Raw genomic sequence first — 12,542 nt, forward strand, 5'->3', positions numbered from 1 at the left:
TAATTGTTTAGTGTTTTTATGTAATGTAAAATGTTTAATTGGCTCAAAAAAACAGAAATGGTCGCAGACTCTGTTGAATACGTTAATTTTGGGAAAGTAAGTTGAAAACTAAAAACTATAGAAAACAGTGTCTGAAACTCACCGAATATATGTTACCATGACATATGCTGACATAATCGGTGGGTTTCCTACAGTATTTTGTATAGTTTTTTTTAGTTTTAACTCACTTTCTCTAACTTAAAGTAATCAACAGTGTCCACCGCCATTTGTAGCTTTCAAATACCCCGATAAACACTGTTTTTCGAGCCGACTAAACATTACATTAAATGAAAAGGGTTTGAATTACTAAACACAGATACAAAGAAGTTGTCAAAAAATAAATATATATAAATAAATGTTATCAAAGGCAAGAAAAGTAAATGTTCTACCTAACTGGATAAGATTTTAGAGTTTTTATGTAATGTATAATCGGTTCAAAAACATTCAATGTTTATCAGTATATCTGAAAAGTACAAATGGTGGCAGACTGCATCGAACACATTAAGTTTGGGGAAATTTTGGGAAAATGAGTTTAAACTAAAAAACTATACAAAATACTGTTAGGAACTCACTCAATATATGTTACCATGACGTAGGCTGGCATATAATTGGTGGTTTTAAACTTTTGCTCGATACAGGTGACGACTTTTAAAAGTCCCTTTTAGTGATTACCTGATTTGAGGATATTTGTACAACTAAACGGCAAATCTGCTCCAAAAAATCCGGTATTATTTTACTTTAGGCCCGTTTCACGTTCATATGTAACAAAATATTTTATTGTAGATTTCGGTGTGCTAAGAACGAATCTGCAAACCGTTTCCGTAGCAAAAAGAAAGTTTTCATGATATTCATGAAATTACTTTTTCGAAAAGTGTGTGATCACTTTTCAATGTAAATTTAACTTAGAATGAGCACCCACTTTCTGGCCACCTGAGAGAGGGGCATTTTTCTGTGTTTCTTGGCTAAAAATTTTTTGGTTTGATTTCGTTTGCATGGTAATAACCCCTGAACTCTGGGACTATTTTCCATTTCACAGCCGTAGCCTTCGTTTACACTATGCATGAGCATAAACGAAAGCTGTTTAGCCAATATACATGGGAAAAAATCCCCCCTCTCTCAGGTGGCTAGAAAGTGGGTGCTCATTTTAAGTTAAATTTACATGGAAAAGTGATCGCCACTTTTTCGAAAAAGTAATTTCTTCATATCATAAAAACTATTTTTTTGCGACGGAAACGGTTTGCAGATTCGTTTTTAGCACACCAAAATCTACAAAAAAAATTTTGTTATTTACGAATGTGAGACGCACGGCCCTTAATAGAAAATTATATCAAAAATCCGGGGGAAAATAGTTTTCAATAAAATCAGCAAATGAATTCGATAGAAAAAAATGGATGCTATTTTTTTTTCTTTTTTCTGTGTGTTTCTTGGCTAAAAAGTTTTTTGTTTGATTTCTTTTGCATGGTAATAATCCCTGAACTCTGGGACTATTTTCCATTTCACAGACGTAGCCTTTGTTTATGCTATGCGTGAGCATAAACGAAAACTGTTAAATATGCATGCGCGTACCAAACTGCCTTGTCAAAAAACCTTTAAGCACGAAAATAAATGCCCCTTCCTCAGGTGGCCAGAAAGCGGGTGCTCATTTTAAGTTAAATTTACATGGAAAAGTGATCACACACTTTTCGAAAAAAAAAATTTCTTCAGATCATGAAAACTATTTTGGTACTCCTTGGGTGTTGAGTTCCATGGCGACCTGCAGAATTATTTAATGGACGTTCCCTTAGTACCCCCCCTCTAGTCAAGGCTAACGCATGCGCACGTAACATTTTTTATTTATTTACTTACGTGGTGGAGTTTCTATACTGATAGGTTTTTTGAAATTTTTTCACTGGATTATTATTGATTGAACACTAACCAGATTATGAAAAAAAATTGAAAAAAAAAAAAATCATTTCAACATTTGAAAGGGGTACTCACTTTTTAGTTACCACGTTCTGGTAAATCGGTCACTCATTTTTTTTTTTTTTTTTTAAATACGGAAGTGTCTTCGGGAGATATAAAATGGTCGCATGTTGACGAAGCAATGTATTGGGAGGCGTACGGGATGAAAAATTATTGGTAAATTTTTAGATTAGGTTCACCTCCTCAATTTTCTTTTAAATGACAACTTGAAATGGTTTTCGACTATGCTGAATACGAAAATCGCATTGAAATTTTGCAGAAATAAGTAGTTATCAAGATATAAAAAGTTGTATTATGCATTGTAATCTTTGGCGGCCATCTTTTTTACGTGTGTGTATTTGTTTATGGCGCGTGTGCACGTAAAAAGATGGCCGCCGAAGAATACAATGCATAATACAACTTTTATTTCCGCAAAATTTCAATGCGATTTGCGTGTTCAGCATACTCGGAAACCTATAAATGTCGTCATTGAAAGGAAAATTGTGGAGGTGGACCTAATCTAAAAAAATACCAAATTATTAAACATTTCTCCAGCATGTTAGTGAAATTTATAATACTTTAAAAAAAATTAAAAAAAAAAAAAAAAAGTTTTGAAAAAAAACAAGAAAACTCACCTTTCATAAAAACAATTAAAAAAAAAAACACCCACAAACTGACTTTTAACTAAATAAGTTAAAAAAAAAATTTAAAAAACTCGAAACTTTATTTTCATAAAAACAATAAAAAAAAGTCATGTTTAATCTTTTAATTATTATTTTTTTTGAGAAACAAATATATTTCTGACTTACAAATGCGGTAGAGGCACATATTATTTTTACTTTCTATGGTTTTGATATACCGCGTTTTTATTGCTTACAAAATGGGTGACTGATTTATCAGAACGTTCTAACTAAAAAGTAAGCACCACTTTCAAATGTCGAAATAATGATTATAGAAATTAAGCATGGGAGTGATGCTTGTACAACGTCACCTTTCGCACTTTTACAAACATTATTTACGTTAACTCTTTTCATAAATAATTTTTAAAAAAGTAACTAAACTATTTATTGATAATTTGTCACGTGTACAAACATTTATTTATTTACGTAGGCTTAACTCTTTTCATGAATAAGAAAAGTTTTACTCTTTAAGAATAATAAAAGGAAAAAGTTACTGAACATTTATAAAAGGACTTACTTCTTTTCATGAAGGCCAGAGGAATAGTTGGCCGAAAAGTCGTGAAACAACTAATAAAGATGAGAATAATAGTCCGCAATAAATAAAAATGGTGCTAATGCAGAGAGCGATCCGCGCTATTTTTTAAATCATATTTCCACGTTTAATTAACGTTTTACGATATGTTTTTTTTTATTCAATTGTAAGGTTAAAGTACAGAATAGGTACAAAACATCCTCCCCTCCCCATGTTAAAAATGACTTTTTAAATAATAACATTATTTCAGCACGGATCACTCTCTGCATGAGTATCATAAAAATTAATACAAATAATACTTATCTCAATAAGTAAAAGGCTAATTTCTACCGGAAATAAAATGGTGATAATCTCGCAGTTACGAAAAATATTTTTTATTTAATTTAATATTTTTATAATTCGCAATGTTAAATTATTTTAATAAAAATAAAAACATTCCTTGACTTTAAAAATAGAATTTCTGAAAATTTCAATTAAATTGGTAATGTAGAAATATGGTTTTATTCGCTTTTAACGAACCAAAATTACATTTATATATATATATACTAGCTGTACCCGGCCACGTGTTGCTGTGGCTAAGTTTGTTAAAATGGAACACATGTGAAAGTAGAGAAAAGTTTGATTCTTTTTTTCCAGAGAATGTACAAATTATTTATTTTTTTTAACAGATGTTAAGAAAATAAACAGAAAAATACTTCCATTATTAATTATGCAAAAAAATAAATAAAATGTTGATTTAGTGTTTCAATATGCTTATAAATTACGATAAAACTTGCTGAGTATGCAGTGTTTTAAGGTTGTAAAAATGGAACGGAAACTTAAATTTCGCTTCATTTTAATCTTTCTTAATTTTTTAATTGTGCCCCCCCCCCAAACGAATATAATCAAAACAGTAACATTCAACAATTGTACTTTATGTATATAAAACACAAAATATTTATTAAAAAAAAAATTTAAGAAAAAAAAGTTAATAACGAAAGGGAAATAATTCCATTTTTAAACGAAAAAGTCAGTTTACCTAACTTACTGTATTAATGCTATTTTTTTAAGCAAGAAAAAAAAAGGTAAATATCCAGATACGCTACTACAGAACACCGACCACTCTAATTTGTTTTTGTATAGGTAATTGAGGTCGCTGACAACGAATCTGATAGTCAAACTTTGGGGCAAATTTACCGTTTGCATGGTATTTACCCCTGAACCCACAAACTTCTTTCCACCATTTTGCAGCTTCCGTTTATGCTACGCGCATGCACGCTGTAGCATAAACGACGGCTTCACCAAGCAAACTACGTTGGGGGGAGGGGATTTTTTTTTCCAGGACATAGAATTTTCTAATTTTCAAAAATACATTATAGCGCTTTTTGGGTGGAAAATTTAAAATTAGCTGAAAAAGAAATAAAATAAGAAAAGGAAAGCACACCAAGTTGGAGTAGGGGGGGGTTAATTTATCTGTTTTTTTTTTTGTTTTTTTTTACCTGGAACATCGAATTTTCAAATTTTCCGTAAGTAACGCACCGACATTTACCAATTAGAACACCATTTAACATTTTCCGAAGATTTTACTTTGTACATTGGGGGGGGCGGATGTGATGTTGGGGCGCACGTGCGCCCCAACATCACATTCCCCCCCCCAACAAATTAGAGTGGTCGGTGGGGTTTGTATTACTGTACACATAGATTCGAAAAAGTTGTCAAAAAACAAATATATAACAAATAAATGTTATCAAAGGCAAGATAAGTTACTTTTCTACCAAACTGGATATATTTTTCGTGTTCTTATTCAATGTAACATGTTTATTCAGCTCGAAAAACATACAGTGTTTACCGATGTATTGGAAAATTCAAGATGGCGTCTGATTCTCTCTTTATCACGCTAAGTTTGGGAAAAGGTGTTATAAAAAAAACCCCAGATAAAATACTGTTAAAAAGTCGCTCAATATATGTTACCGTGACATAGGTTGACATATATTCGGCGGGTTTTTAATAGTATTTTGTATAGTTTTTTATTTATAACACCTTTTCGCAAACTTACGGTGTTAAAGAGAGAATCAGACGCCATCTTGAATTTTCCAAGTCATCGGTAAACACTATGTTTTTCGAGCTGAATAAATATGTTGGGTTTGTATTACTGTACACATAGATTCGAAGAAGTTGTCAAAAAACAAATATATAACAAATAAATGTTATCAAAGGCAAGATAAGTTACTTTTCTACCTAACTGGATATATTTTTCGTGTTTTTATTCAATGTAACATGTTTATTCAGCTCGAAAACCATACAGTGTTTACCGATGTATTGGAACATTCAAGATGGAGTCTGATTCTCTCTTTAACACGGTAAGTTTGGGAAAAGATGTTATAAATAAAAAACCGGATAAAATATTGGTAAAAACTCGCTCAATACATGTTACTGTGACATAGGTTGACATATATTCGGTGGGTTTTTAATAGTATTTTGTATAGTTTTTTATTTATAACACCTTTTTCCAAACTTACGGTGTTAAAAGGGGTGTGAGACGCCATCTTGAATTTTCGAATATATCGGTAAACACTGTATGTTTTTCGAGCTGAATAAATATGTTGGGTTTGTATTACTGTACACATAGATTCGAAGAAGTTGTCAAAAAACAAATATATAACAAATAAATGTTATCAAAGGCAAGATAAGTTACTTTTCTACCTAACTGGATATATTTTTCGTGTTTTTATTCAATGTAACATGTTTATTCAGCTCGAAAACCATACAGTGTTTACCGATGTATTGGAACATTCAAGATGGAGTCTGATTCTCTCTTTAACACGGTAAGTTTGGGAAAAGATGTTATAAATAAAAAACCGGATAAAATATTGGTAAAAACTCGCTCAATACATGTTACTGTGACATAGGTTGACATATATTCGGTGGGTTTTTAATAGTATTTTGTATAGTTTTTTATTTATAACACCTTTTTCCAAACTTACGGTGTTAAAGGGGGTGTGAGACGCCATCTTGAATTTTCGAATACATCGGTAAACACTGTATGTTTTTCGAGCTGAATAAATGTGTTACATTGAATAAAAACACGAAAAATGTATCCAGTTTGGTAGAAAAGTAACTTATCTTGCCTTTGATAACATTTATTTGTTATATATTTGTTTTTTGACAACTTTTTCGAATCTATGTGTACAGTAATACAAACCCGTATTTTGTATAGTTTTTTATTTATAACACCTTTTGCCAAACTTACGGTATTAAAGAGGGTGTGAGACGCCATCTTGAATTTTAAAACCCGTATTTTGTATAGTTTTTTATTTATAACACCATTTTCCAAACTTACGGTGTTAAAGAGGGTGTGAGACGCCATCTTGAATTTTCAAATACATCGGTAAACACTGTATGTTTTTCGAGCTGAATAAATATGTTACATTGAATAAAAACACGAAAAATATATCCAGTTTGGCAGAAAAGTAACTTATCTTGCCTTTGATAACATTTATTTGTTATATATTTGTTCCCCCCCCCCCCCAAAACAAATTAGAGTGGTCGGTGTTCTGTAGTAGCGTATCTGGATATTTACCAAAAAAAAATATTTAGGTTTGGCTATAAATTCCTAAACTCATTTCATCCTAAATAATTTAGGTGACTGAAATAGGAATCTATTTGAATCTTTAATTTCCTGAATAGTATCCGATAATTCATTTTTCTTCGAGTTATATCCAATACATTAATACGGACTTTAGGGGCATTTTTCGTAATGTTACTGTAAAAATTATTTTTTATTGTTACAAATTACGATGCTTTAAAAAAAGCAAAAATAAATTCTTGCGTTTTTTATTTACTACTGAAAACCATAACTTTAGTAAAGGTATTTTTTGTTTAAACAAAATAAAACATTTTCACTAAGAGTTAAGTAAAAATAATTAGTTCATTATATTCTGCGATCATTATTTGAAAAATACTGCAATTTTCATTAAAATTCGTTAATTTCCTGATTTTTGGTGAATTTTTAAGTAAAGGGAGGAGTCAAAATGTGTATACACTTTGAGCATCGTCATTCATTTTGAGACCACGTGTGGTTAATTTAAATATCCAGTTTGGCAGAAAAGTAACTTATCTTGCCTTTGATAACATTTATTTGTTATATATTTGTTTTTGACAACTTTTTCGAATCTATGTGTACAGTAATACAAACCCAAACTTCGGAGGTTGGAACCCCCCCCCCACCTAAAATGTACTTGGAAAAATCGATTTTATAGTGAGATTTAAGAATGGTTAGTCGAAAAAAAGGTGAAAAACAAAACAAATAATCAATAAATAATTGTTACCAAAGGCAATAAATGCTACTTTTTTTTACTTACATTGAATATTTTCAAGCGCTTTTCTTTATTTTTTAATAATCTAATGCAGGTGTGTGGTTGCCAAATACCTCCAGATTTTCTAGAATTTCCCGCTAGATTGTAAACGAAATCTCCAGATATAGCAGGAAAACTGCTAAATTGTAACACTGGTCACGTGACAGGAAGCGGTAATAAATAATTGTCCCTAAATAAAAAAAATAGCTTCTCGGTACAAAGAAATCCACCTATTTATCATAGAAAAATTAAGTATAATGTTATAATTAAAAAGAAATATATAAAAACTCACATGGATATAGTAAACATATTATACCAAAACGTGGAAGTCATCCGTCCAGTGGTTTTTTAGACAATTAATTCCGAACGAACCAACATTTACATTTATATATATATATATATATATATATATATATATATATATATATATATATATATATATATTCCATAATCCAGATGAAAAATCCTGATAGATATTACTTTCAAGGCGATCCTAGCCAAAAACGAAAAGCTCATTATTTAAGAATAGAGCAATAAGTTTCGTGGTCAAATTTTCAATTCTGAAAAAATAACTTATAGAGACATATATTCGATTGAAGAAATTATTGTTTGACAAAAGGAATATATAGAAGGGGTTATTTTAATTTGCTTTATCCATGGATTGTCACCAATTGCTCATGTCATCAGAGGAAATGAAATGCGGTTAGCAAAATGTTCAGCTGCGAATGGACGCTTATTATGCTTTTTAGTTTTTTGAGTGGTTGTGGATAATTATATGGAAAAAAATTATACGAAATGAGAAGTAGGTACAACCTGGGTAATCCATCATCGGAAGGAATCCAATGTCGTTCGGGGTTATAAATCTAGGTGGGCAGAAAATAATATTCCCATACAGCGAAAGCGTTTTGCTCCTTATTGATTTTTCGAAAAGTATACGGCACATTATATATATGTATATATATATACTAGCAAAAGTACCCGTCGTTGACTGGGTTCAAAAACAGCCTATAGAAAATGGACTCTGATTGCATATAGTATGATAGGTTATGAAAAGGAAGGGTTGTAAAGAGATAGCTTCCAATTTGGGGGTATCAAAACCAAAGTAAAATATGATGAAAGTAAAAATAAAATAGATAAAACCCATAATTTATTATACCATACCTGTTCACACCGAAACACTTATCACAATATTCTGTGGATCTATATTAAAAAAACCTTGTTAAACTTTGTGGCATATTTCCATTCTATGGAGGTCATGTGCGAACAAACACCCCATAATTTTATTATATCATATTTCTTCAAACTGAAACATAATTATCAAAGTATACTTACGCAGATAGATATGAGAAGTCTTTATTAAAGTTTGTATCTATTTCCATTCTATGGAGGCCAGGCGCGAATGCAAACCCTACAATTTTATTATACCATCCCTATTTAAGTTAAAACATACTTATCAAAGTATTCTATGTACATCTATATCAAAAACATTTGTAAACGTTTTTTTTTTTAGTTTTTCATTTTTTATTTCCATACTTTGTGGACAAGGCGCGAACGCAGACCCCAAAATTTTAATGAACCACCGTTCTGCCAGATCAAACATACCCATTCCTGTGTCTCGATACATCTTCTATCATTATATGTAATCAGTTTTTTAAAATAGTCAACCATATGGGAGCCTATTCGTGACCAGACACACACACATTCAGCTTTATATTATATACAGTATCAGCCATAATATAAGGAACGGAAAAAAAAATTACAATTATTCATGTATATTTAAAAAATTAGAGCATGGATTTTTCTGAAATACTCAGAATAAACAAATAGAACCAATGTGTATAAACTAGTACCAAAAAAAAAAAAAAAAAAAAAAAAATGAAATTACGATTCAATATTGAGAAATATTTTAGTTTTAAATTATATCTGTGGATTTATCCTGGTCAAAAGTTAAGTTCTATTTGTTTATTCTGAGTATTTCAGAAAAATCCATGCACTAATTTTTTAAATATACATGAATAATTGTAAATTTTTTTCCGTTCCTTATATTATGGCCGATACTGTATATATATGTATATATATATATATATATATATATATATATATATATATATATATATATATATATATATATATATATATATATATATATACTAGCAGGCCACCCGGCACTGCATATATATGATATTTTAATTCATGCTGATTATATATTTATTATTACAGAGCTAATTCTCTGTTGATTGTTATCCAATGTATTGTAACGATTTCAAAAAGTTATAAAAAAATATGACTTGGGTATCATCCACTAGAATTAATATGCAAATGTTTGGCACTCCAGCCTTAGTCATCATTTATCTCTCCAGGCTACCACCGGATTGATACGAAAAGTTAATAATTAAGTGACTTTGAGATATGAATGGTTAATTTTGCACATGTGCAAAAATAACATCAGTAGCAATGCTTTATTTTATTTACATGGTCAAGTATTTTGTTGTTTCAATGTTCATACCTGAGCAGCTATTTTTACAGGCTAAAAGCAAAATCAAACTTTCCCCAAAGGTCCAAATCCTTTATATATCAAGTTTCAAGTCTATAGACCAAAAAATTCAGAGAGGAGTTTGATCAACAGATATTTAATATATTTTTAATGTATTTTCTTTCTATTTTTTCAGTAGGTGCAGCATAAGAAAAATTCATAGAAACCAAGACACCATTTTTGCAATAAAAAAAAACTTCAAATTGTTTTTCCATTGTCGAAGTGAGTAAAATCCAATGAAACAATTGGAAAAAGAAATTGAAATTTCACCAAGAAAATGCATGTGAGTACAATTATCAAAATTTGCTTGATTGGTGCAATTTTTTTGTTTCAATTTTTTAAAGTAATTATCATTTACATGATTATAATTAAAAATGTATTTTTGCAAGTGTATACGAGCCATTAGGGGACTGTTGCTTTAACCATGCAATCAACTATTTCCGATTCCTCATCCACAAATTGTAATTATTTTTCTTGACACCTATACGACTCTTCATCTGTAACATTGTAACAACGTTAATATAACAATACAATTAATGATTTTTCTTGACACCTATATTAATTTTCAGCTTTTTATCTGTAACTTTCTAGTACCGTTACTGTAACAATGCAATTATTTTTCTTGACAACGATACGACTCTTCATCTGTAACACTGTAACAACGTTACTATAACAATACAATTAATTATTTTTCTTGAAACCTATATGAATTTTCAGCTTTTCATCTATACTTATGTAACACCGTTACTGTAACAATAGAATCAATTATTTTTCTTGACACCTATACGTCATTTTATCTGTAACATTGTAACAACTTTACTCTAACAATACAATTAATTATTTTTCATTCCACCTGTACGACTCTTCATCTATAATATTGTAATAACATTACTGTAACAATGCAATACAATTATTTTTCTTGGCACTTATATGCCTCTTTATCTGTAACAACGATACTGTAACGATATCATCAACTATTTCCTGTCCACTATCCGAACTTTCCTCCGTAACGCTGTAACAACATTTTTTGTAATAGTGCAATCAACTATTTTTGGCTCTATATGTGACACTTCATCCATATGCTGTAACAATATTAATGTAATGATGCAATTAATTATTTCCCAAACCCCATCAGATACTTAAACCGTAACGCTGAAATAACGCTATTGTAACGATGTAATAAACTATTCTCCGATCCCTGTCATTCATCCGTAAACTGTAACATTGCAATTAATTATTGCCTGACCTCTGCCCAGTGATTGATTCATAACTGTAACGATGTAAATAACTTTTACCTAATCCCTGCATTGTTTTTATTGTAACATTTTCTTAATAATTATATTAATTTTTTATTTATTATTTAATTAACTTACTGATATTCTTACTTATTTTATTTTATCAAAATAAACCTATAACGTATAATTCACCTATTTACCCTCCTATTTTCCCCTTCGTCCGACAATTCAAAAATTATAAATAATAAATAATAATAATTTTTTCAATCCCTCCCCGCCCAGATAATTTATATATATATATATATATATATATATATATATATATATATATATATATATATATATATATATATATATAAGGAATGTAAAAATACCAGCGGTGGTTGACGTTATGTTTTGAGAAAAATAGAAAAACCGACTGAAATTATTAAAATAATCAACGTTTCGTCCTTATTTCAGAGGACATCTTCAGGATAATTGAAATAAAAATGTAAGAAAAAGAAAAAGTCATAGATCGTACGAAAAGGAGGACAGTTTTTGAATCCTACCCATGTCGGGAAGGACAAACATATGTGTGCGTATGGGAAGGTTGGGTTGTTCGATGTCTATATATACACTTTTAAAAATGCGTTAAAATAACTATGTACATTTTTTTCTTCTTCTGTAAACTTATTCATTTTGTTGAAATATTTAAGGAAAAACGGTTAGCCAGGATCTGTTTTGATATTTTGTTCTTTGATTATTATTTTCCCTATGCTAGGGGTTAAATGGTAGAAGCCTTTTCTTTGCGTAATAGTATTAGTATTCAATATTAGTGCTGATCTTAAAAGTCTTCTTTTAGCTCTATCTATCACGTATTTAATAATTTTCGCTTGATCTAAATTAAATGAGTGATCGTGTTCTGCACAATGACAAAAGAGTGCATTTAGGGCGTTACCATTCCTTATATCTCTTCTGTGCTCGTTAAGTCTTAATTTCAATTTTCGCTGTGTTTCACCTATGTACGCTTGTTGACAGTTGTTACATGGGATGGAATATATACCGGCATTGGATGTGAGGGTTTTGGGAGAGTGCTTGGTAGTTTTTAATGTCTGTTTTATGGTTGAGGAAGTTGTTTGTATCAAGTGAAAACCAAGTCTATTAAGAGTGTCGTAGATTTTTGTATTTTTGGTGTGGCTGGGAATGAAAAGATGTCTGTTTAATAGTGAGGTATTTGTTTTATTTTTCTGTGTGTTTATGTTATAGTGT

At 30.2% G+C, this 12,542-nt stretch overlaps 1 protein-coding gene across 2 annotated transcripts in view; it reads left to right on the top strand.

Moving 5' to 3' along the window:
* Window positions 1–12,542, top strand: part of LOC145242116 (uncharacterized) — a 171,751-nt gene that overhangs the window by 7,940 nt on the left and 151,269 nt on the right. For both annotated transcript variants that reach the window (XM_080105032.1, XM_080105031.1), the window contains exon 2: window positions 10,196–10,342. In XM_080105032.1, coding sequence (XP_079961158.1) covers window positions 10,337–10,342 — 6 coding nt within the window. In that variant the 5' untranslated portion in view covers window positions 10,196–10,336. The remainder of the gene's footprint in view (window positions 1–10,195; window positions 10,343–12,542) is intronic.

Source organism: Euprymna scolopes, chromosome 21 (genome assembly GCF_053919585.1).
Source record: "Euprymna scolopes isolate OS-2025 chromosome 21, ASM5391958v1, whole genome shotgun sequence".
NCBI lineage: Eukaryota > Metazoa > Mollusca > Cephalopoda > Sepiida > Sepiolidae > Euprymna > Euprymna scolopes.